The following is a 26,758-nucleotide window of genomic DNA, read 5'->3' as shown; positions in this document are numbered from 1 at the left end:
ACTTGATTAATTAAGGCTTAGAGCAAACTAGAAGAAGGAAGGTAAATCTAGTAAGTCAATCATTATTCACAGATTTTGCATAAAGTTACTTATAAATGGTTTTGTTTTACATGAAATACAATTCCTGGTAATGGCTTACATGTTGCAATTTTTATTTAAAAATCTTTCAGACATGAGGAAGAGCACCGTCGCCGTGAGGAAGAAATGATCCGACACAGAGAACAGGAGGAACTCAGGCGACAGCAAGAGGGCTTTAAGCCAAACTATATGGAGAATGTAAGTAAAGTACTAGTTAACTAAAATTATTTTATATTGTTAGGTGCACAGTGTATATTTAATTTCTTTGGATATTGGTTTATATATTTTTTAGTCTTCCTGAATTTCTCGTATTTATGTTAAACTAATGATTTTCTTAACTTCTTACAGGTAATAACTTAAAAGTAGTTTCTGAACATACTATTAATGTTTTATGAAAAGGATGTTAAAAATTTTCTACTTTATCTTTTTTTAATATATGGTACTAAATTAGAACTCTTGATAAATCTATATTCTCTACTTGATTTCATCATTTACTGATATTAAAAATTCTTTGTATTAGATGATTTTAGACATTTACAAATGTAGAATGGTATATACAAAGGTACACTAGTATGTGCTTATTACCCAACGGTGACAGTTATCAACACATAGCTGGTCTTTTCATCTTTAAGTATACCCACTTTCCTGAATTATCATTATTTTTTAAATGTTTATTTATTTTGAGAAAGGGAGAGCACATGTGTGAGAGTGGGGGAGGAACAGGGAGAGAGAGGGGTAGAGAGGAAAGATCCCAAGCACGCTCTGCTCTATCAGCATGGAGATATATTTTATATTTTATAAAATATAAATAAAATTTATATATTTTATTTATTTTGTTTGTTTACAATTGGTTTCTTCAAATTGGCTGATAAATCTAGTGTTTTTAGTCTGTAGGTTTTCTCTTCCCCCTTTACATTTTTTTTTTATCTTTTTAAGAAACAGATCCTTGTTGTTTAGAGTATTGCACATCCTATATTTTGTTGAATTTATCCTTGCAGTGATGTTTAACAAGTTTCTTTATCCCTGAGTTTCTCATAAACAGGAGTTCCAAAGATTTGGTCTAATTCAGGTTTTTGTTTTGGGTAGGCAAAATGGTAGGGCAAACACGAATACTTGCAATATGTTATAATGCACATGTTCTTATTGTTAACTAACAGTCTTATTCTTCACCTTTAGGTGAATGCCATTTTAACAGTCATTCTGAAAAATATTTACTAGTGTTTTTTTCTCTAGCTGTTCAAAAGCCATGATTCCTTAATATTATTAAGTAATGACTCTTTTTGCTGGCCTTCTCTGTCCCTGTTCTTCTGTCCCTAGAAAAATTTTAAACTTTTTTCATTAAGAAGGATACACACAGAAAATAAATACATCCTAACTTGTGTAACAACAAGAAATTTTTATCTTAGCTTGCATCAAGTCAGTATCCTTTGACTAAAAATTATGTGGCATTTAAATTCAGTTAGGAAAGTTTCTTCTTATTTATAAATCATACTAAAGGTTTAATTGATACCTAAATTCCATTCCCAAATTAGTTGAGCGTTTTAAGCGTTATAAATTTTCTTTTGAGTAATTTCTAGCATTATTTTGCAATTCTCTTTTTCCTCCTTGGATACATAGTATTTGCTTATGATATATTTTAATCTGTGGTATTTGGTCTTTTGGTTGTTACATGTGAATATAAATCTGTTGGATTTATCAATGCGAGGATATTTTATGATGTCATGAGAGTATGTGGAATTAAAATTTTGCAGGCCCGTGCTCGCTTTGGCAGCACATACACTAAAATTTTGCAGGTCCATGTTTTGGAAACTAGTGATTACATGTTTTTATCTTCAAATATTATCAAGATGTAAACCACCTATGATAACATTTCTTAGGGAAACTATTTCGTAACATTTAGGATTAGGAAATTGTTCCTTGTCCCTTTATGTACCTGAACATTTCTTTTCCTAAAGTGCTTGCTTATGGTTAAAGATGGCGGAATTATCTTTCTTACTATTCTTCTGGCATAAACTTGAAATTCTTGGAACACACTTGTAGGTATTTGTAATAACGTCATATACGTAAATCATTTAGGTGACTTAGGAAAAAAGTAAAATGCATTCTGCTGTTTAAGTTGGCTATATCATAAACTTGATTGCAGACTCTTCTTTGAAATTATTTTACAATTTTTAAAATACATACCACTTTTTAATATATGTTCAGTGGCATTTAATATAGGTATAATTAATGAAGGGCAGATTTTAATTTTCTCTATTAAAAAATTATTTGGAAATGTTGCTACAATTTAAAATTGGAATATGTAGATTCTTTAATTTGAAAACATTTGTTATGTTTAAAATTCATTTTAATGGTAAAATTTTACAAATATCCAGTGAACTTTGAGAAGAAACATATTTAAAATACTCATGATGGATTTTTTGGCATTTCAAAAATAGATTATTGTTTCACAAGATTATGCTCTTAGAAAATGTAGATGATGATCTATTTTAACATTAAGATATCTTTGTTTTCAAGTAGTTACTTAAAGTATATATTGCATATTTGAAGCATCATGAGATTAATTTGGCTAGAGTAGAAGTCAGCAAACTATAGCCTGGGACCACTGCCTAGTTTCATACCACTCTGCCACCGAGCTAAGAATGGTGTTTACATTTTAAAGAGTTGGTGGATAAGAAAAATAAAAGAATGTTAGAAAGTATTTGTGACTCACAAAACCTAAGATATTTACTCTTTCACCCTGTACAGAAAATGTTTGCTAAACCCTGGGCTGGAGAGTTGGTGTTGGGTTTTTTTGTTTGTTTTTTTGTTTCTGTTTTTAATTAATATTCTTGTTAGAGCACAGCATTACTAGATTCTTAATTTTCTGAAGAGAAACTGTATTTAAAATAGTATGTAACAATGGAATTAAATATTTAGGGGAAAATATAGTCTCTGTCGGATTTTTAGATTTTTTTTGAGACTAGAAATTATAGATAGACAAGTTTTTCATCATTTTGGTATCAGTTTTATTTGGTTCCTAGCTTCATAATGCTTGTTAATATAAGCTAATGAAACACTAAAGAAATGTTAACAAAAGCTCTTTATTGGTCTTGACTATTCTTTGTTAATAGAGAAAACATTGAATTGTATCAGTTATTCTTCATTTACTTTGAAAACTGTCTGGGAAAAATTTTTAAATTAATGTTTGTTTTTGTTTTTAAAAGCTTTGAAATTAGGCCCTCTTATGTGCTTTCTCTTTTTTCACTGTTCAGTTTAAAGGGAGGAATCAAATGGTAAGTGTTCAGCTTGCCCAGGTAGTAAGAGTGAAGTATAAAGTAGATTTACTTGGTTTAAGATGCCACCACTCATTTCTTTCTAATATTCCTATTAGATATATTCCAACACAAATAATAGTATGGGTTTTAAAGTATGAAATAAAAGCTGATATTCATATTTTGTTCCTTGAATAATAATTTTTTTTTAAGTAATAAAACAGGGAAAACAGTCATGTCTGGTCATGTTTTTCTTTGTTAGCCTCAACTTTATCATAATTTTATGACATACGAACATATTTTTAAGGGTTTCAGAGATATGTCAGAACTTCGTCAACTAGTGGTTGCCATTTTAATTTCATACCTTATTTCTTAGAAGTCAAGCTCTTTGATAATAGCTCTGGTAATCATAAACATGTTACTTTTCATTTCTATAGCATAATATATTTTTGGCTACCATAACAATGTATATATTTTTGTGCTGTGCCCTAAGTACACTTAGGCTTATCTTAATTATAGTTGAGTGTATTTGAACCATTTTCTAGATAGTACTTACTAGGTTGAGATTTTCTACTTACACAATTTAATAGCTTTTGAGGTTACTCCACTTAGTATAGATTAAGTAGTTTATTTTTTATTTATTTTTATTTTTTATTTTAAAATGTTTATTTTTGAGAGAGAGAGAGAAAGTGTGAGTGGGGGGTGGGGCAGAGAGAGAGGGAGACAGAGGATCCAAAGTAGGCTCTTTGCTGACAGCGGGGAGCCTCCTGTGGGGCTGGAACTCAAGAACCTTGAGATCATGGCCTGAGCTTAAGTCAGATGCTTAGCTTCCTGAGCCACCCAGGTGCCCCTAGACTTAGGAGTTTAAACATTTAAATACTACAGTGTACCAGTCTTTTTCTGTGGATTCAGTTTGCCTTGGAGTAAAGTGGAGGTTTTAATTAGAATATTTTTTAATGAAGTTTCTTAGAGTAAACTTGGCTTTCTTGAGAAAATGATATTATAAAAACATGTACATGCTACTGTACTTGTATCAAGTAGTTATAAACTACCTTGTTTAGGTAAATTGGGGCAGTGTTTTAAGACTTTAGAAGTATTTTTTTTTATTAGAAGTTTCTTTTTGGTGTGGTAAATATTAATATTTGTTTTTTAGTGAATAAAAGAATAGCCCTTCAGATTTTTGAAATACATACATGAAGAATATTGAAGAATTTTGAAGAATTTTTATTTTTGTTTGAGTAGGTGGGAATAGCCTTGGATATTTAAACATATGTACATAATAAACCTGAAAATAAATGTACATTACATGCTAAGGCAGTAATTTGATCCAGTTACGTGTCTTTTGTTAGAATTGTTCCATTGTAGCTACCTAGTATGTTAGTAGGCCAAAAGCATTAAAGAGATGTAGCCAGAGGCTAAGGGTATAATGACTCTTCCATGGTAGTGTTTCTCAAATAGTGCATAATAAACACTCAGGGATCTTTTTTAAAAATGTAGGTTTTTGTCTTAGGTCTTCAACCTACAAATTGAATCATTTTGTGATTCTAGTAGAATCTAATGCATTCTCCGTTGATCACAGTTTTGGCTAAATTCACTAGTTTTCAACCTTTGCAGCACATCTGTGGAACTTAAAGAAAAATGCCTGCTTTCCAATCCACTACATATTTTTGATACAGTGGGTCTGGGTTGGAGCCATGGGATCTGCATCTTAAGCTCTTCAGCTTGCTTATTTTCATTAGCAAAAATAGACTATTAGCCATATGTTGAAATGAGACATAGTCGAAATATTGAAATAAGAATAGTAGTTCAATTTTTTATGGGACCTGGGGAGTTGAAGGGAGGGCTCAGAGTCAATCAACTTGGGGAATAGGATTCATACACTTAACAATGTAAGTAGCACAACATTCTATGTGAATAGTGTTCTGTGGGATTTTGGTGTGACAACTTTGGTGTGAAAGTTGAGCTTTCAGCCTATATGTGGACAATACCTACAGGTATTGTCTCAAATCATACATTAACTTTTTAAACTTTTTGTTTTTTAAGTATTTCATCTAGACTGGGGGTTGACAGACTAGGGTAAGCCTGGTCAAATCTGAACACTGCCTGTTGTGTTTATGTTTTGCTTATAGCTGCTTCGCCCAAAGATAGCTGCTTTGCCCAACCGTATGAGACTATATCAAGCCTCTCTGGCCTGCAAAGCCTGAAATATATATTATTCTGGCTCTTTACCAAAAAAGTTTGCCTGGTCTAGGTCCAGATTGTTGGGAGTTGGGAGGAATCTGTAAAAAGTGACTCATGTTAACCAAACTCAAAGAGTTTGTGAATTAAAAGTAAATTTATTAATTAATATGCTTTTTTCCAGTGTTTTTGGAAGTCTCATTGAACAGAGCACCTCTTATCCTAGAATCAAAGTCCCTGAAGAGTCCAAATTAGTGACCTGAAGGTTTATTGGTAGTTATGGTTATAAATCAGAGCAAAAGTTATTAGAGGAACTGTTTGATAAGGCAACATTGCCCCACAGCTGATATCTTAGAGTTTTCAAATGTTTTCTTAGTAGAGACATAAAGCATTGTTCTTTCAAATGTTACCTTCTCTTGATCAGCATTGCCAAATTTGACCTATTTAATCAGCCACTTCTTTATGTTAGTCTTTTTTCCTCCTTCTTGAGTGGGCATTGTTTCTCTTAACTGATTTACTTACAACCCAGCTTTCTCTGATGTGTCATGTACAAAACTCAAAACAGAAACTCTAGCTAGTAATAAAATTTCATTAATAGATGTTGGCACAGAGAACTGATGATAATCATTAATTACTAATAAGTAGGTACAAATAACATTTTCTGAAATGATCTAAAATTTTGAGAGAAGTTGCCATTTTGTGGTTTCCACATGGTTATTACTTTTCTTCCTATAAATTATTTAGCTCTAATAAATGATTTGATTTTATTGCAGAAGAAGATTATTTTTTAGAAGTCTAAATACCTGAAGCATTCAGAAAAAGGACATATTTTACAAGGGATTTTTATAGCATCTTCATTGTTCTGTGGAAATAATGGAAGAATTATTTGCTGTAGAGCTTGGTGTCAGATTTAGGTGTGACCTGGGGGGGCAGGTTAGTACCTATTGCTGTTATAATAGCAGCTCAGTTACAGTGGTTTGGGCATGATGATGATGATGATGATGATCAAAATTATAGCATTTACATTGCAGTGATCTCCCATATAATGTTCTAGTTGTGACCAGTTTTTTTATTGTTAATGTTTTCATTTATTTACTAAAATAATTTAATGTGTTTCTTACAGTGAGACAAGAACTTTTCTGAATATTTGGGATGGAGCGTAATTGGAACTAGACTTATACTTTTGTAGTCCAGTGAATACAAAAATTAATATATGTTTATGTTTGTTATGTTCATATATACTTTGGGAAGTGATCGTTAGAATTTTGATGATTGGGGGTATTTGGGTTGAAGAAATGTATCACTTTTAACCAGCTGTTGAAATCTTTGATCACTTCTCAAAAGGATTTTTTAATAGTTTTAGTATTATCTAATCATTTGTAGGGGAAAACCTCAAGAATTTTCAACCAAACTAGGACAACTGAATATAGGTACTATTTAAAGTTACTTTTTTTTACAGCAGGCATAAAATGGGCAGTCTCTTGCAAACCAGGATGTATGGTTATCTTAATCATACATTATGATTACAATTAATGGTTTTTTCTTCTTATGTTTTATCATTCATATTTAAAAGTCTTCCAAATGACTCCAAAGGGAAATGCATACTGAGCCTCTCTTAAACTCTATACCAACTTTACCAGAGAATACTTTATTGTACTTAATTATTTTTTTTTTTTCAACGTTTATTTATTTTTGGGACAGAGAGAGACAGAGCATGAACAGGGGAGGGGCAGAGAGAGAGGGAGACACAGAATCCGAAGCAGGCTCCGGGCTCTGAGCCATCAGCCCAGAGCCCGACGCGGGGCTCGAACTCACGGACCGCGAGATCGTGACCTGGCTGAAGTCGGACGCTTAACCGACTGCGCCACCCAGGCGCCCCTGTACTTAATTATTTTTATGTCATATTAGATGACTAGTGTCTTTTTTTTGTCTTAACCTTCCATTAGAGTTTCAGAGAGGCTTATAATCCAGAAAAATTTCTTTATCTCTTTTCTTCTCCTGGAGAATGTCTGCATACACTCAGTGCATGCATAACCTTCTGTTACTACTCACCTCAGCTGTATCATTTTTAATAATGATTCTTTTTTAGTACTTACCACATTGCATTCTAATTATTTTCTGACTTTGTTGTCCACTAATGGATCTTTCATTGAGTTTTTTGAGTTTGAGAGTGTTGCATTTGTCATATTGTGGTTACTTAGATGTAAACAGAGAATTAAATAGTTTGGTGTCTTATTTTTCAGATACCAATGCAGCTTAGTCACATGGTTTTCAGTGTTGTTTACGGGCCACTATACTTTGGTATTTATTGAATACTAATGTCTCATGTTAAACATCTGTAGTTTTGAAACGATTGGTGTTAAGACTATTGAGGTATTTTTGTAGACTTCATATTGGAATCCCATAATGAAGAGTAAGTTTTTCAAAAACAGTCAAATAACAATTTTTGATGTTTGGTTTTCAGTACACCTAACTATTCATTGATCTCACTTGGATATCCCATCAGAGTGTTAGACTTACAGAAGGATTTTAGAGGTTTCCATTTAGTAAGAAAATTTGGTCACTGTTTTTACTGTGTTCAAAGTGCTGAGTACCATAGAGGATACAGAAGTGAATCAAGTTGAGGATTAGGTCTTTGAGTATCTTATTTATTTTGTTAAAAAAAATTTAATGTTTTATTTATTTTTGAGAGAGAGCGAGCGAGCATGAGCGGAGGAGGGGACGGAGACAGAGAGGGAGACACACAATCTGAAACAGGCTCCAGACTCTGAGCTGTCAGCACAGAGCCCTATGCGGGGCTTGAACTGAAGAACTGTGAGATCATGACCTGAGCCGAAGTTGGGCAACTGACTGAGCCACCCAGGCGCCCCGTCTCTTTGATTAGAGTATTGTAGGTGCAGAGTATCTGCATAGAGTGTACCGAGATAAGCTAAAAAGTTTTGAGAGTCTAGGGGCACCTGGGTGGCTCAGTCGGTTAAGTGTCTTAACTCTTGATTTTGGTTCAGGTTATGAGCTCATGGTTCATGGATTCAAGCCCCGCGTCTGGCTCCATACTGACATCATGGAGTCTGCTTTGGATTCTCTTCCTCTCTCCTCTCTCTGCTCCTCCCCTGTGTGTACGTGTGTGTGCTCTCTCTTAAATAAACTTTAAAAATAAGTTTTGAGAGTATAGAAAGAGATTGCAAAGGGAGTGTCGAGTGCATTGAGTAGCCTCAGCACTGTTGTGGAACTTATTTGGGTGTATTTTTTTAAATGTTTTTTAAAAATTTATTATTGAGAGAGTGAGCAGGAGCGGGGAAAGGGCAGCGTGGGGGACGGGGACAGAGGTTCCAAAGTGGGCTCTGCATTGATAGCAGCGTGTTCGGTGGAGCGCTTGAACCCACGAATTGTGAGATCATGACCTGAGCCAAAGTCAGATGCTCAACCAACTGAGCCACCTAGGCGCCCCTGAGTGTTGTTTTTTTTTTTTCTTTTAAACTGATATGATTGGTTTATTATTCCACTGTGTTGTAGGTATACCTCATGTCTTTTCCTTTGAAATGGTAAGTTCTTTGAATCGTACTTGGTTCAGAATGGTAAGACTTTTAGCTTAATGTTTACCTTTTTTTGAGGGGTTGGAGAAGAGGAAAGTCAAGATTGGTAAATAGAGGTGTTTAACTAAAGTAAACACTTTTGAGATGTCAAATATGTATAATAAAACTAGTAAGAATTTTTACATATTAAATAATTTGAATTAAAAAGATTCTATGAAGACATAAAAATTTAGCTTGTTATTTCTGCTTTGTGACTTCTTAATGGAATACTTAGAAACCCCCCTTTAAGTTCTACAAGGTGATTAAAAAAAGTTTTTTTTTTTTTTAGGTCAGTCTCAATCTAGTATCTTCTTTACTTTATATTAAGGACATGAAGTTCTGTCGTGTCACCTGAAATATCAGAGTTTTATAACAATTTAGACTAAATAAATGTGAATGTCTATGGATAGTTATTATCTAACTGTTAGTGGCAGGAAACTTGGGTTTGTGAGCATTCTCTGCTGATGAAATGCATTTATTTCTGTTTAAAATATCAAGTAATTGAAAAGTATATGGGTAAGTTTGCCTGTACTTTGTCTTATGATATCCTGCACTATATTGTACACCACGTTTCAAAACCTGTTTTCTGGTTGTAAATTTACCATGTTTCTCAGAAGGTAACTTCTTCATTTGTCCTGTTACTGGTTTTCCTAAATTTTGCTTTTAAACAATTGATATGCTTATAATAGTAGTTTTTCTTATAAATTTGTGTTTTAAATACCCGAATTTTATTTAGTTACCACTTAAATATTTTTAAAATTACTATAATTGAACCTGTTGTTTTGAGTTGTCTACTTAAGAAAACTATGTAATTTGTTAAAATTTCATAGCTTATGGTGTACTAACTACTAAGATAATTTAATACCTAGCATCACACAAAGATTCCCCATTAAATATATACTTAATTCTTTATACATTGGAACACTTGTGCTTTGTTTGCACCTTCCACTGCTTTTTTCTGTTGATGGGACCAGTTTGGAATTGCTTCTTGTACAGTTTATATTTGTTCTTTTGTTTCATCTTTCATACCTTGGTCTGGCCAGTCATGTTAGTTGTTTTGACTTTGATAAGGAAATGTACTGGTTAGGAGGTTATGAGTGAAGAGTTGCAAACCAATTACCAGTATTATGTGAGCTTTAATAGGGTAGTACTAAAAATACTGTGTTTGTGTTGTAGCTGATACCATCATGGATGATTTCTTTAAGAGTTTAGGATAAAATAACTAAATTTGAAGAATAGATATTCCTAATCAGTTTCAGTCTTTAAAAGCCTGGTCTTTGGAGTTTGCTATGACAAGTGAAAAAAGATGATGATAATGATAATTTTGAAAGTATCCCTTGGATATGTGATTAAAACTATTCTCAGCTGAATATAAATTTGTTTAAATGTAAGTTTATTCTCTTCTGTCTTTTGATATATGGTGGATTATTTGTAATTAGATTTAATTAATCTTCAGTTAGAAAATCACTCTATTTATTAAAAAGCAGCAATTAAATTTTGAATTTGACAGGTGGCACCAGAATAATCTTTTAAGATTCCTGAACCAGGCTTTAAAAATACATTGAATGAATTTAGATTCAGAGGTATGTTTTGAGGTCAACAAATGCAGTGAGCTAAGAGTAAGCCCCCCTTTTTGTATTTGTTGTTTCATTTTATTTCTGATTTGAAATTTAACAAGTAACAAAGTTTTATTTCATGACTAAAATTTGTAGTATCAATTTATATATGGAATTGATTATTCAAAAAGAAACATTAAATTTTTTTAATAGTTTTTATTTTATTAGTTTTTAAATATTTATTTAGAGAGAACGAGTTGGGGAGAGAGGCAGAGGGAAAGAGAGAATCCCAAGCAGGCTCTGCGCTTCAGTACAGAGCCTGATGCAGGGCTCCATCCTTTGAATCGTGAAATCATGATCTGAGCTGAAATCAAGAGTCGATGCTTAGCTGACTAAGTCACCCAGGTGCCTCTAAGAGACTATTTTTTATTAATTAATTAATGAATTGTATTTTATTTTATTGTATTTTAATTTAATTTATTTTATTTTAGTTTTTATTTTTTTTAGGAGAGACTATTTTTTAGAGCAGTTTTAAATTCATAGCAGAATTGAGCCGAAGATAGATTTCCCATATACTTCCTTCCCCTAACTTACCGACTCCTTCACTATCAGATTGACACATAGTCATCACCCAAAGACCATAGGGTTCACTCTTGGTGTTGCACAGTCTGTGGCCTTTGGCAAATATGACATGTACCCATTGTTAACACTATACAGGATAGTTTCACTGCCCTAAAAATCCTCTGTCCTCTGCCTTTTCATCCCTCCCTCCTTCCTTATCTTGGGCAAGCACTGATTTTGTTACTGTCTTTATAGTTTTGACTTTTTCAGAATGTCATATATTTGGAATTGTAATATATAGACTTTTCATATTGGTTTTTTGGTAATGGCATTTTAGGTTACTCTGTGTCTTTTCATGGCTTAATAGCTTGTTTATTTTCAGTGCCAAGTAATGTTTCATTGTCTGGAGCTACTGCAGTTTGTTGATCCATTCACCTAATAAGGACATGTTGGTTGCTTACAAGTTTTTGCGATTATGACTAAATTTAGTTGCTATTAACATCCATGTGCAGGTTTTTGTGCGGTCATAAGTTTTCATCTTTGTGTAAATATCAAGGTGTGTGGTTGCTGGATTGTATGTATGTATGTTTAGTTTTGTAAGAAACTGTTAAATTGTCTTCTAGAAAAGTAAACATGCATTTCTAATCCCTATCAGCAATACATGAGAATTCCTATTTCTCTACATCCTTGTCATGCTTTGTGTTGTCAGTGTTTAGGATTTTGGCCATTCTGATTGATGTGGTATCTCACTGTTGTCTTAATTTGCAATTCCCTAATGATATATGGTGTAAAAATATCATTTTAACAACCACATAACTGAAGAACATTTCTCCAGTATTCAGGGGTGCAGATATCATGGAATGCATGTATTCAAATTGAGGGTAAAAAAATCACCATAAATTGTATTTATTGAAAGACTGTCTCATGTTACTTAAAAACATCCCCCCTTCTCTTTCTAGTAGTGAGTAAGTAGTATGTTTGGGAAATTCTTGTTTTTAATTCCTTGAAGTAGAAATTTTAAGTCTTCCAAGCATTCTCTGTTGGTTATGTTGGAAAGTTTGCATGCTATTATTTATATCAGTGGAAACATGTCTTACTTCCCTTTTTAGTTTAAAATTATTTTTATTTTAACAGTATTGTAACACTTTTTAAAGGAGTGAATAATTTCTTGGCAAAGATACATAGTGGTTATTTTTGTAATTTTTCTTTATAGCTATTTCTTAATATTCCACGTAATTGATTTTTATTCCAGTTTTTTTCCAGATATGTTGTGTTTGTTATATAGTGAAAATTTCAGATACTAATAGTTTGTTTATTTCTCCTTAAAAGTTTAACTAGATATCTAATAATCTTATTATTCTTTTGTGTAAACTTCTCCAGTGAAGGAAAAGATAGATTTCTGAGTGCTAAATGTAATTTATATTTAGGAATGTTTAATGATAAAAAGGCCGAATCTTGTTATTTCCCAAAACTTAGAATCTTCTCTAAAATTATATATCATTTAGTAGATTTAAATGTTTTGTACCAGTATTTTTACATCAAGAATTTTAGCATTTTCTCTATTAAGACATTGAACCTAAATGGTACATGGTGATCCCTTGTCAATCCCTAGAAATTTCTTCAGAAGTGTACATGAAAGATGTTTACAGATTAAAGAATAATGATCCTTGTCATTCTAACAAGGATTTAGATTAATGAGTGTTAGATGAATATATTCTATCAACTCATTGCAAAGTGTTGTGTCAGTTGATACTATGTTGTCATTTCTGTAGCTCACTTTTCTAAACCTTAGGCATATAGTATAATTTATTTTAGCCTTATTTTTGTATTGTGTGAATTCTTTAAATTTGGTTATCTAAAAAAAGTAAACTACGAGATCTTTAAATGCACAGGTTGGTATCCTGAGTGTTAAGTATTAAAGGAAAAGATCCTATTTTTTTTTTTTTTTTTTTAATTTTTTTTTCAACGTTTATTTATTTTTGGGACAGAGAGAGACAGAGCATGAACGGGGGAGGGGCAGAGAGAGAGGGAGACACAGAATCGGAAACAGGCTCCAGGCTCTGAGCCGTCAGCCCAGAGCCTGACGCGGGGCTCGAACTCCCGGACCGCGAGATCGTGACCTGGCTGAAGTCGGACGCTTAACCGACTGCGCCACCCAGGCGCCCCAGGAAAAGATCCTATTTTACATAAAATAATGTTTAGTTTACATTGGTGCAGATTTTCTGCTGCTTAAATTTTCATGAGCAAATACTGACCGGAACTTAGAAGCAGTGGTTCTTAATCCCTTCGGTTTTGATATCTTTCTACACTGTTAAAAATTATTGAAGACCCCTAAGAGCTTTTGTTTAGGTTATGTCAGTGTTTACCATATTAGAAATTAAGAGAGAAACTTGAAAGAAAATGGGTTGTAGTGGGAACAGTCTCCTTATATTATATTTTTGCAGATCTTTTTGAAGTTCCACTTTAATGTAGTGGGAAGAGTGGTATTGTTTTACTCTTTTATAAATTTATTCAATGTTTGGCTTTATAGGAAATGGCTGGATTCCCATATTTGCTTTTGCATTCCATCTGTTGCAAAATGCTCTTCTGGTTGAAGTGCATGAAGAAAATCTGGCTTCACTTAGATAAATTAGTAATTAGAGATGAGTATATTTTAACATTTACAGATAATTGTGGATATTTTTGTTTAATATTACATTGAAACTTGACAGTTTTCATTGTATTACAATCCGTTGGGCTGCCTTAAACTTTGAATGGATCTTTTATCAATGCATGATTTTGTAATGTCATATACCAAACATTATAAAAATATTGACCTATTGAGTTATGCAAATCTTCCATATTTTAATGTATTTTATTATACAAAATAAAAAACAAGTCACATTTTTAAAATATCAACCACTGATCTTATCAGAAAATGTGTACCAAACACTGTCCAAAAGTATAGCATTCCTGTGATACCTTTTGTAAGCCAAAATGGCATAAAATGAAGAAGCAGTTACCATTAATATTTATATGAAAAATGTTCTGAGGGTTTCCAGGCCCAAAAAATAACCCCTTAGGCTTCTCTGAAACCTTAGGACACATCTTGGTAGCTGATGCACAGAATAAGTCAAGTTAGAGCACAGATGTTCACAGATACAGGCAGCTTGGTGTTGAGATGTTGAGTCTAGTTCCCAGGGAAAGAAAGAGCTTGGCCGTGCCAGTCTTGCTGCTCTAGGTTTGTGCTGCCTCTGAAATTGCTTGCTGCAAAACACACTGAACTTTATTTTTACTTTTTGCCTTTTTTCCATAAAAGTGAAAATCTTTGGGTGCTGTTTGGTTAGCAAAAACACTACAAATGTAGGTGTCTCATAAAAGCTAAGTGGTGTAATGCATGCACACTTTCAAAAAGCAAGGAATACCTGTATACAAGTCAGTAACCATAGTTTGTCAGATGACATCTTGTTCAGTTTGCAACCCAGTCATAAGAATGGTTTTTCTTGAAGAACCACCCTATTTCAGAATGCAAGCAGAAATGCTTTATGTATGTATCTTGTTACATAGATTATTAAAAAGGCATGTGGTGGTTTAATACTCATTTTAACTGCTTCATCTAGGTACTCATAGTTGAAAATTTAAAACTGCAGTTTGTGTGTGAAGAATAATACAATGATAGTTACTAGTAAAAATTGAATGGAAGTGCCTTGATTTGTGCTAAAATCTCAACATTTTTGCCTGTCATTGCTTTTGCATCATCCACACAATAGTTGATAGACTCAAAAGCCCAACTAGATCATAGTCTTATATCCATGTTCTAGTGTTTATTTTTTTAATTATTTTTTATTATATATTTTAATTTTTTAATATATATTCAAGTTAGCATGTATGTTCTAGTGTTTAGTAAGACATGAAAAGTTTTGAATTTGTGTGCTTCCTGAAAAAGTCTTGCGGACTCAGTACTCACATCAACCACACTTTGAGAATCCACTGTTTTAATGGAATGCTGCTTTGATATGTGGTTCTGGAAATTAGTCATATTTAGCTTACTTTTTTGGTCACCTGTGAATATAAGCATAGTTCAGTGACAGGCTCAGGAATACATACATACAATTTTAAAAAAAATAATGTCTTTTTAAAATTTTAATGTTTATTTTTGAGAGAGAGAGAGAGAGAGAGAGAGAGAGAGAGAGAGAGAGAGAGACTGAGTATGAGTGGGGGAGGGGCAGAGAGAGAGGGTGACACAGAATCCAAAGCAGGCTCCAGGCTCTGAGCTGTTAGCACAGAGCCGTATGTAGGGCTCGAACTCATGAACCACGAGATCATGACCTGAGCTAAACAGACGCTCAACCAACTGAGCCACCCAGGTGCCCCAGAAAGGCACAACTTCTTATGAACATAGAATAAATTAAGAACCTTCCCTTTTTTAGTCTTTGTTGGAATCCTTGAAAAAAAAAAATGAAGGTGCTTTGTGAAGGTGAAAACTTTATGAACTCTATTTTGGCAGAATTTCATAGGTCAGTTCAAACTTGAGTAAGTTATTTGACAGTGCTGTGCCTTAGTTTTATGATCTTTAAAATCAGATAACAGTAGACCTATCTTACAGGGTTGCTATGAAGAGTAATTGAATTAATTAAACCAAATTTTTATCATAGCTTTATTATCTTGTTACAGTGCAGTCTTTCAAAATTTGGTTCATATTATGCGCCAGTTCTAACTTCAAATATTAGAATTCATGGAAGTGAAGGTCTTGTGTATTGCTTTTTGGATGGGTACATAGTTACAGTGACTTTCAAGTGTTTCTCACTGATATATGATAAATCAAGTTATAATGAGAAGTATTGTCTTAATTTTCATTGTTTAACCTACCCTTAAATATAATGTGACTTGCATTTTACTAGAAATAAGTAGCAGTGAATTTTTAGAAAATAACAGTAACCTTAAGACATGACCTTATAGGAAGCTGAAAAGTTCTTTTGCTCTTTCTAAAATAGCTAAAAAATAATCTGCCATCTAATTATACCATCTCATTTTCTTAGTCTTACATGTGAAGCTGTATAAAATAGTACTTGGTACTTTTCTTTAAGGAAATGTCAACAATACTAAGTATGGAATATATGTATGTTTAGTGGAAAATGCTATAATATATATATTGGTGTTTTAGCATAGTGATAGGCTACATTAGCATGGATTATCATAAGACATTCTGGTTATCTCATTTAAAGAAAGATATTATAGAACTGGAATCAGTTTCTTTTTTTTTTTTTTTTTTTTTAGTTTTTTTTTTTTTTTCAACGTTTATTTATTTTTGGGACAGAGAGAGACAGAGCATGAACGGGGGAGGGGCAGAGAGAGAGGGAGACACAGAATCGGAAACAGGCTCCAGGCTCCGAGCCATCAGCCCAGAGCCCGACGCGGGGCTCGAACTCCCGGACCGCGAGATCGTGACCTGGCTGAAGTCGGAGGCTTAACTGACTGCGCCACCCAGGCGCCCCTGGAATCAGTTTCTAATAGAGCATCAGAAAGGGAATGTTATGGCCACTGTTGAATAATTGACTTAAAATCATAAATCTAGGGGCACCTGGGTAACTCAGTAGAGCATGTGACTCTTGATCTTGAGGTAATGAATTTGAGCCCCACACTGGGTGTGGAGAATACTTAATTAATAAAAGCTTTTTTGAAAACCTATAGTCTCTCCAGAATTCTGCTAATGAAGGAAATGGAATAGAATAAGAACAATTTTTTAAAAGTACTTTGTGAATAGTAAAGCTAAACGTTACTTTGGAAAGTGATAGGTAAAGCTGAAATTGTAAGGAGATAGTAAAAAAGTTGTCTCCCTCCTTGCCCCCACCAGTGAATCACAGGCACCAGTTAGCATGTCAGAATTTATAAGGGAGATTTGAAAATTGAAGTCTCAAACAGTAAGACTGTCATAATTACCATGTTAGTGGCTAGATGCTACATTTCTCATCTTTAATAGTTAAGGCAAATCCAAAAGTAAAAATACAAATTACTAATCCCTTATTCCCCAAAAATGTCATGATCAAAAAAAAAAAATCCATGTATTTTACTGTGGTGCTGAAATGGACCAGCTTTTCGGTAACAGGAATCTGCTATAACTAATACCTGGAATGGTTTGGATATGCTGAAGCAGTCCACATTTTATCAGGTTTTAGTGATGAGGAAATGACCACTTGGTTTGATTTATTGATGATAGTATTATATGTGATCATAAAATAGTATTTTCCATATGACTTCATCAGAAATCCATTCTACAAAATAGTCTAGCTCTTTTGCTAGTCAGTAGTGTCCGTCACTAGCCAAAAGTTTTATGAGAAGAGACAAATTTGTTTTTTGTAAAGTTTAAAAAAAGTGTAAAGAAAAATTTGGGGTTTCCATTTTCTAAATAACTTGATAAAACATTTCTTTATGATGCTGTGTGATGTTTTCCTTGTAACAGTTTCATTCAAAGTTACGTCTTGAGACATATCTATTAGGTTACATCTGGGCAGTTGATTTGCTGCTTAATGGCATTTGTCTACCGTAAGCTTTTCTTTATTTCTAGCTTTTATAGGTGCTTTCACTGGTATTTTGTATTACTAAGTGGAATTTTAAGCACATTTTAATAAAATTGCTTTTAAAAGTAGAAAAAGGGTGCTTTTTAAAGATTTAGACATTGCTACAGTTGTCTCAGAATGTGTTTTATGATTGCTACATTTAACACTGATTTGATAATTGAAAAGATCATTAAATAATAGTGCAAATTTCCATCACAGTATGTTGAGTAATTTCACCTAGAGATTTCATTGAAGTTACTTCCATGTAACTACTGGTAGTAAATGAAGTTTTTTAGAAGCAGTTGAATTTTACTGAAATTTAAAACATTTTGTAATTTGCATGACCTTTGTATCACTATTAACCTTAGCATTTTGTTTCAGAATTTGGCCACTGTGTAATAACACTTTTATTTAGATTTCCAAATAAAGGAAGCAGTGCTATGTTGAATTTTTAATAATTGTGTGCTGGGAGACTTTTATGGCCTGTATAGGTCATATCTTGGGTAAAACGATGCTTGGATATTTGAATAAAAACTCAAGTGTGTATTACAGTATTTCTAAAATGAAAATTGTCTATAACTTTATTTTAAGCTTAGTGCCCACAGATGTTTGTGTTGGATGTTTGAAAACATTTGCATATAAAAGGATTAACGGTCATTTCTGCTTTAAGACTTCAGTGAAATAGTGGGTCCTGGTGGTTATTAATGCTAGATTTTTCTTTTTTGGAATGTAGCCATTGATCTATTGAACTAAGAACATTAAAAACATCTGTGGTAGATTTTATGTAATCTGACAGTATAATCTAGCAGTATAAACTGAATGCTCTAAGCACTGTGGCATATCGAACCTGGGAGACGGAAGTTCTTTTCAGGTTTATTACGTAAGTGATGTTGGAAAATTTTAATTTTTTTTTAATGGAAAGTGATGTCCCAATTTATTCTTTTCTTTCTGATTTTAGATGGGAAATGTAAAGTCATAAGATCGATAGGTTGACTGTGACAACTATGCTTACTTACAGAGAGAACAGGAAATGAGAATGGGTGATATGGGTCCCCGTGGAGCAATAAACATGGGAGGTAGGGATCTGAAGCAAAAGTCTTCTGTAACTTGTAATTCTTTGGGGAACTGTACATGCTGTTTGTGGTATCTACATATCAGTAACAGTCTAAAATTTGGAACCAACATTTGTAACAGTGAAATCTCATATATTTAGTAAGTTGAAAAAAATAGAAGTACATTAAAAACAGTGTGCCTAAAAACACCATTTTCATTTTGTTTACTTGACGGCTAAGGGTATATTATATTTTAATAGATTTAATGAAAGAAACCTGTAACCGGGTTTTGATACAACCTGAAACTTGTTCAGTCATTGCATGGTGTAATGCAGCTATGTTGTTGCATTTTTAAAAAATCAAACTTCATGCTTTCAAATTGGCTTTTTTACCTTAGAAATTGATAGTTCCTGACTTTGTAGTGTCTTTAAACTTTTTGAGAGTATTTTATAAATTTCTATTGGTAAGGTAACCTTTTGTGTAACTTTGGAGTTATTTTTTATTCATTTTACTGAATGTTTAACTTATTTTGCTGTAACCTAACGTGTTGTGCACAGAAGTACATTGTTTGGAGGCATCTGTGACATGTCAAGGAAATGAGATGTGTCTTACACATCTAGGCTAATGCATAACTTTAGGGTTGATGTAAAGGTTTTATGAAAGTGCCTACATTAACATCTCTACTAGTGAGGGATACTGTATCAAGTGAACAAGGTGAAGGGAAAATAAGTGTGGGATGTTTTTGTAGGTCTTTTTAAGTTTGAAATGTTATACACTTAAAAGTTAGATAAACTTTTTATATATTCATTTCATATTGTCCCATAGAAGCTGTCATGAAATTTAAGTCTTTACATAACATAATGTGAAGATTAATTAGTGTAGCATTCTAATATGCATAATATATACACCCACTGAGAAAATCCTGATTGTACTTAGAATATGTGGTGTAGAGAGTAAAAAAACCTTAAAGCATCTAATATCTGGAATTAGCTTTTTCTGTGATCAACCTTTTCCCCCTACTTCTCATGCCTGTTTCTTTGCTGCTTGTAGTCAGATCATCTAAAATTGTTTATTGCTGTTTACTTGGTCACTTTTCTTACCTGCCAGTAAAAAGTTACTTAGCATTTCTGGTATACAAAGGAAGCATGAAACATGGCCCTTATTCATAAAGATCTTAATTGTGATGTTAGTTGCGATGGAAACATGAAATAATTAGTGAACAAAGAATACAGAAGTTCTTCAGGCTTCGTTCTAGTACATAAATTCTAGAGGCACAGTTGAATATATAGTAATGTACAAGAAGTTCAATTTTAAGTCTTTTTCAAAGTAAACCATAGAAGGTGTGTAATACAATCCAGGTGCTTTTAAGAGTTGTAAGTGTGAGGTTATGGATTGTAGGTACCTTGAAATACCATTATAATTATTAGATTGCTGTGAACATCAGAAACAAATGAATTATTTCTGATGTGCAGAGGCCTTGAAAACATTCTGACTGCTTGATTAGCAACTTTATCAGAAGAATAATGAGAATATACTTTTAGATTCCTTATTAAGAATTTAAGAGAATTAAAAATTTTTAGGGCATTTTATTTTACCAGAGAACCATATTACAATTGATCACTTTCTCAACTCTCCTAAAATCTAGTCCATTTAATTTCTTCCTTTTTACATTTTATTCAATCTGAGACTTTATCGTAATGGTTTACTTATGAGTCATTATCATTCAGTTGAATGTCACTGTCAAATCAGTAAATTGTCATGTCCTATCAAGTTACGTTGATGGAATGTGGAAATAGACTTTCTGGTGTATCACCGGTTTATCTACCAAGGAAATCACAGATTATAAAACTGCTTTTCAGGGGACCAGATAATTCTAACATTTCTTAGATCTTTAAATTTAGTTTAATATAGCTGCGTGATAGAAAGCTTAATTACTAGAAATAATACTCTAATTATTGATAGTTGAAAATGTTATTTTTGATTTTTTTATTGTACCCATAGTTGTATAGCTATATTTGAATCTTATAACAGTTAACATTTTATTAAAAAGAGAAGTAAACCTAACCCTTGATGTGTTCTTTTAGGGAAAGTTAAGATTCCTTACAGATAATGTCTCCATTCTTCCTCATTTCCATGTGAGAGATGTTGTGGAAATATTTTTTTAAATTAAATTTTATTTTATTAAAAATTTTTTTAAGGTTTATTCATTTTTCAGAGACAGAGAGTGGGGGAGGGGGGAGAGGGGCAGAGAGAGAGGGGGACACAGAATCCGAAGGAGGCTCCAGGCTCTGAGCTGTCAGCACAGAGCCCGACGCGGGGCTCAAACTCAGACTGTGAGATCATGACCTGAGCTGAAGTGGACGCTTAACTGACTCAGCCACCCAGGTGGCCCAAGATGTGGGATTCTCGTAAAAATTTTTATTTATTGCTCTGCTGAGGGAATAGAAATATTCTTGGATAGGTAGTGTAGATTTATCATCAGGAACATTTTGGGATTAAGGAAATAATCTTCCCTATGCAGTGGCTGGGTTCCTGGGGATTGAGTTGAGAAAGAGTCAGTAGCATATATTGCCAGGGACTGGTAGGGAGTAAGAATTTTTTCTCACAGCTGCTCCCTAGGCTCAGTCATCTGTAGAATTCAGCTGCATTAAGATACTGTGTAGAGTTGTGGGTTTGAATGAAAATGTCAACTCTGCTTACATTGTGTTTTTGAGAATTGAATTCTGAGTGTCATAAAATTGACCTATCAAACGAAATACTAGAAGAAAACTCTTAAGTTAGAGTCAGTCTTTGTTACGAATTTTTGATGAAAAAACGTATGAGTACTTTAAAAATAACAAAATTCAAAGTAGATACCTAAAAATGTTGTATTTGAAGCCATTATAAATATAGTGTTACAGCTCAGCCACTATTGCAATTAACATGAGGCCAGGTGGATATCTTTTTGATGAAAAAATTTGAAGTGTATCTAGTTGTCCCCATTTCCAGAATTTTAGCATGTCAAAAAAATTCAAATAGCTGTTTATATTTGGTTACAGTTGCTTTTTAAAAATAAGCTTTGTCATGATGAGCCTTTTTTTTGGTTTTTTTTTTTTTTTGTTTAGATTGCCTATTTCTACATAAAGTTAAAAAAACAGTACCTCCTATAGTTTTGGGATATATTCAGTAACTTACATAAAAGTCAAGAGGTTAGTTTTAGTGAACTTTATATATTTATTCGTAGTTTCCAAAGTGCTAATCCTTTGCTGTTAAACTGGTAGAGTATAGTCACCATTGTAAGGGAGTAGTTGGTTAAAAAGCAGACTATAGCAAGTAACACTCATTTTTTTAAAAAATCTTTCAAGCTTTGACAGTCGCAGATATCCTGAAATAATTAATAGTTGTTTCACTTGTTTTGTGTACATTTGATTTGGGGATGAAAATTCTATAGTGTAGGTAATGCACTGTTACAGAGTAGATAATTGAGCATCCATTCTCGAAGAAGGAAAATGATTTTGGTAATAGTCTTGCTATATAGTTTGCATAAGTATTGTTAAATTTTTAATGTTTACTAAACTAAGATAGGACAGCTCTAAGTATAGATTGTTTTGCGTAGATGCATTTAGCCCAGCACCTGCTGGTAACCAAGGTCCTCCTCCAATGATGGGTATGAATATGAACAACAGAGGAACTATACCTGGCCCACCAATGGGTCCTGGTCCTGCCATGGGACCAGAAGGAGCTGCAAATATGGGAACTCCAATGATGCCAGATAATGGAGCAGTGGTAATGTATCATAAACATTATTTTGATTATATTCAGTAATATATACTTTTCTGCCCCAAAGGTAACTTCACACTTAACATAATTTGGCATCATTTATTTTGGCGGTAAAGATCAATATCCACTGAAGAAAAAGTAATTTTGCGCAGTTATATGTTGACTTATGTGAAAGGCAATTTTTAAGTATCACAAGAATTAGGATTACCAATCATGGTATGCTTTTGTACTTAAGTATATGGCCAATATACATTTTAATTATAGTTATTTTTATATTGCTTTTAGTTTGTATCCATTTCTTACCAGTATTCAATGTAAAGGTCAAGATTTTAAGATTGTGTTCTTTTTCCTGTGTGTAGACTCCTTACCTTTGGTGGGGAATAAAACTCCAGTATGTGTGAAAACACAGTTTTCTGTAAATATTTTTTAATAACAAGATTGCTTATGATTAATTTCAGAGAATTTAACTGTAAAATAAGGTACTTTAAGGTTGTAAAATATATTTTAAATTACATTTTGCAATCTTACAGGATTACTAATTATATTTGTTATAAAATTTAAAGTATACAGTTTTATGTGTTGGTTTGAGAGTGTGAAGATATCTTTGTGTGGGTTAATTAATTATAAAAGCAAAATTTTTCAATAATAGTTCTTATTTTGAGTGTCAGTAGCAAGACTAATAACTTCTCATTTCCTTTAAAGTCTGTCACTATTTAAATGAGGTTTTCTATTGGCAAAACATTGTTTCATTTGGTTTTTGTTAATGGTTGTTCTAAATAGCATTTCAAGGAAAATTGGTACTGATTGTATACTTTGAAAGGCAGTTTTATTTTGGAACTACCACAAGATGTGTTAAGGCGCCATTGCTGCTAAGAAAGAAAAAGCACTGCCAGTTAAATTCAGAAATGCCATTGACTGTAAATCCATACTGATTTCAGAGATATTAAAAATGAATGTGTGTCTTAGGATTGATGGATACAGTGTTTCATCATTTTTAAAATTATTTACTTTAAATGCAGATCTTTAAACATTTTGGAAAAATTGGACATGGTAACAGTTTTTTATTTTAATGAGTGTATAGAGAGATAGAAAAGCAGTGCCATAATATCTACTATGATCAGATGGCGCATAATTAGTATATTTCCTTCTCTGGAGGCTTTATTTTACAGCAAAATGTCTGAAAGCTAGTAAAAACTTTGCTTCGGTTAAGTTTTTGTGTGGCTTATAATCATCAGTAGTAACTTAAAGTAGTATTAACTGGCCCGTTTTTCCACCCTTCCCTCTGAAATTGTAACTGTTATTTAAATATCACCCTTGATTTTTTTCACAGTGACATTTTACTACTGCATGTAGGGAGTTCTGTTCAATCTTTGAGATTAACATATGTGGTTATTCTTGTAAAGTTTTCCAAAGCAAAGAATTCAGATATTTAATTGTGCTATTAGTAGTACATGTTAATAAATTGTCAGTTTTTAAGAAAACCATATTTTCCCATTGATAGTCTTTCCAGAAAAACACATCAAAGTTTTAATATTGAAATAATAATTCTGTGTGTGATTGGACTAGTACTTTCTATGTTAAAAGCACTGCTGTTGAAATTTTTAGGATGTTTATACCTTTTCAGTGTGATGCTGCTCCCCAGTTTTATTTCTTTGATTTTCAAAAAAAGTATTTTTTTTGCACAGCACAGTTGTATGCAGTATAAACTTATTTTTTTATTAAAAAGATCAGAACAATATTGTAATACTGATTAGGTTTAAAATGGCATTCCCTTCTTAAAATCAATTCTTTTTTCATGAAATTGGGGCATAGCATTAGCAATATGTAACTCTTCAGATGCTTTATTTAATTTTTTTTTTTTTTTTTTTGACGTAGTAACTAATTAAATTGCTCCTTTCTTCCTTCTATGTGTGATCCTGATTCTCCTGGACTTTCTGCTGAACTTCATGACACCACCACTTGGGATTTTGCCAATTTTTCTTGTCACTTAATATTTGGCGTGTTCCAAATGGACTTCATGTTTATTATGTGGTATTCTAGCATAATGATAGATTTCCGCAAGGACCACCATCTCAGATGGGATCACCTATGGGGAGTAGAACAGGTTCTGAAACCCCTCAAGCACCAATGAGTGGTGTAGGTCCTGTTAGTGGTGGTCCTGGTGGTTTTGGTAGAGGAAGCCAAGGGGGCAACTTTGAAGGCCCTAATAAGCGTCGTAGATATTAAACGTTCTTTCATTCCTGGCTACTTAGAGAAAAAAAAAACCTCCGTGGTATGCCTTTATACTTTTACCTGTTACCTGGAAGAAATGGTTTTATTGTTAATGTATGTAGACTTTAAAGTTTTTCTTTTGTAAACTTGAGGTTTTTGTATTTTTCTTTATTCATACATAAGCTTTGTAGATTAGAATGGTGATGATGATGCTCATCATTGTGAATGTTAAAATGTGTTTGTGACTTTAGCTAAATATAAATATGCCATAGAACTGTGAAGTCTATGTAGTTACTTAATCTCAATAAAGAAATCATTTTGGATAATTTACAAATGTTAATAGTATTCTCTCATAGTTTTACTAAACTTTGCTGTAACAGTAGTACTTTGGTTGCTTTAATTAATTCCAGCCATTTAAAAATGAAAATGATTTTCTGCTTTTTAGGTTGTGCAAGTAGCACTGAAGATAGAAGCTTAGTGAAAGCTAATGTCAACAAAGGGTAGATAGAATAGTATATCGGGGAGGGGTGGGGATGGGAGTTTACATTTGTATAAACCATTGATGTTCTTTCTGTGAAATCAGAGTTGCTGTCTACATTTCATATAGATTCTAAATATTCAAATATTCTGAGAAGGAATATTAAGGATATCTTTGTCCTGTGCTGATTTTTTCAAATAAATCTTTTGAATCTTGGAAAAAAAAAACACTGTTTGGAGGCAAATCTCTTTTGCTTATAAAATAATGTCTATTTTTAATCTAATCTGCTGTTATTTGGGGTCAGTGTCTAGATCTTACCCTTTAAATTTCCTTACAATCATGGTAGGTTGGATGTTCCATGAAGATTTGGTGTGATTTAGAAGAAATTAGGCATTTCTTGAGAATGTTGTTTTATGGAAGTACTAAAGGTGGATTAACTCTGCAGTGTTGTAAATATCTTCCCATAGTTGGGTAAGTCTCTCCAGTAAAACGTGTCTGACAGGCTAGTTGTGTTTGTTTCCAAGGGAAACAGTTCAAGTGGTGATTGGGGGGAAAAAAAAACGAAAAGGAAAACAGGAAATTGAGAATGTGGCTAAATAAGGTCATCGGAATCGGATTAGATCCCTGAAGTTTGATTTTCAGTACTAGGGAAAAACTGATTTAATCACATTATAATTGTTATTCTAAAACAAAGTCCTTGCTATATTTAAAATTTTGTATGCTAGCCACGTCTAATTTAAAATTACATTTACGGAATTTTATATTCACCTTAAACCACAAATCGAATGCATCAGCCGTTGATCATAACGTAGTTATTTCTCATATAACATTTCAGTGTGTTACTGTATCATACTTTTAGCATTTTCATGAAGAATAATGTGCTATTTTGAAATGAATAGTATGTAAATATTAATTCATTTTTGCATGGTATATGTTTATGCTGGAAGGCATACTTTGGAAAGAAATAAATTTGGTTAATTTAAAATCTTGCACAGAAGCAGTTAGGTATAAAGCAAAACTGAGATGCATTCCTTTGTAACAGTGAAAATGTTCTTGTGTACTATTTCACGTTCTATTTTTTAGACACAGCAGTATGGATGGAATTTTCTAAAATTGTGGTATTCATAGGCTTTTGTTTTTGGCAACTCTTTAAAAACATAATTTGGAGATTATAAAATAATAGTCAAAGGCTGTTCTCATCACATTTTCCATGTACATGAGTTGGCAGGGAGTGGGATTATTTTATTAATTAAGTACAGTGTAGGGAGTTTTAACATTAACTATAATTTTTAAATGATATCTATAGCACCTAAATACACTTTTCCGGTCACTTGTATTTTTATTCATACAATTCTTAGGTAATTTCTAGCACTGTATTTTGCTTCAAAGCTTAATTAAGAGTGGAAAAAGCTTGATCCTTTGATGTTAATACCAAGCTGCTTTTGGCCAAGGTTGTGAAATTCTGTAACATTGATTCAAGAACATTTGAAAGCCAGTGCACAAGGAGATGTCCTAATCTTCTG

At 32.9% G+C, this 26,758-nt stretch overlaps 1 protein-coding gene across 3 annotated transcripts in view; it reads left to right on the top strand.

Annotated features, from left to right (window-relative positions):
• Positions 1-26,758, top strand: part of PSPC1 (paraspeckle component 1) — a 108,644-nt gene that overhangs the window by 48,402 nt on the left and 33,484 nt on the right. For 2 of the 3 annotated variants that reach the window (XR_007155191.1, XR_007155189.1), the window contains exons 6-8: positions 171-276; positions 18,754-18,811; positions 22,383-22,552. Coding sequence is in view for 1 of the 3 variants with exons in the window: in XM_047873573.1 (XP_047729529.1) it covers positions 171-276; positions 18,754-18,811; positions 22,383-22,552; positions 24,587-24,772 (520 nt within the window). In the remaining 2 variants the exon portion in view is untranslated. Of the gene's footprint in view, positions 1-170; positions 277-18,753; positions 18,812-22,382; positions 22,553-24,586; positions 26,058-26,758 lie in introns of those variants that run through there. The other variant, XM_047873573.1, reaches the window with a different exon arrangement.

The sequence above is a fragment of the Prionailurus viverrinus genome, chromosome A1, assembly GCF_022837055.1.
Source record: "Prionailurus viverrinus isolate Anna chromosome A1, UM_Priviv_1.0, whole genome shotgun sequence".
Classification (NCBI taxonomy): domain Eukaryota; kingdom Metazoa; phylum Chordata; class Mammalia; order Carnivora; family Felidae; genus Prionailurus; species Prionailurus viverrinus.
Note: the sequence above shows the minus strand (reverse complement) of the source record. Positions and strands in the feature narration are given on the sequence as shown.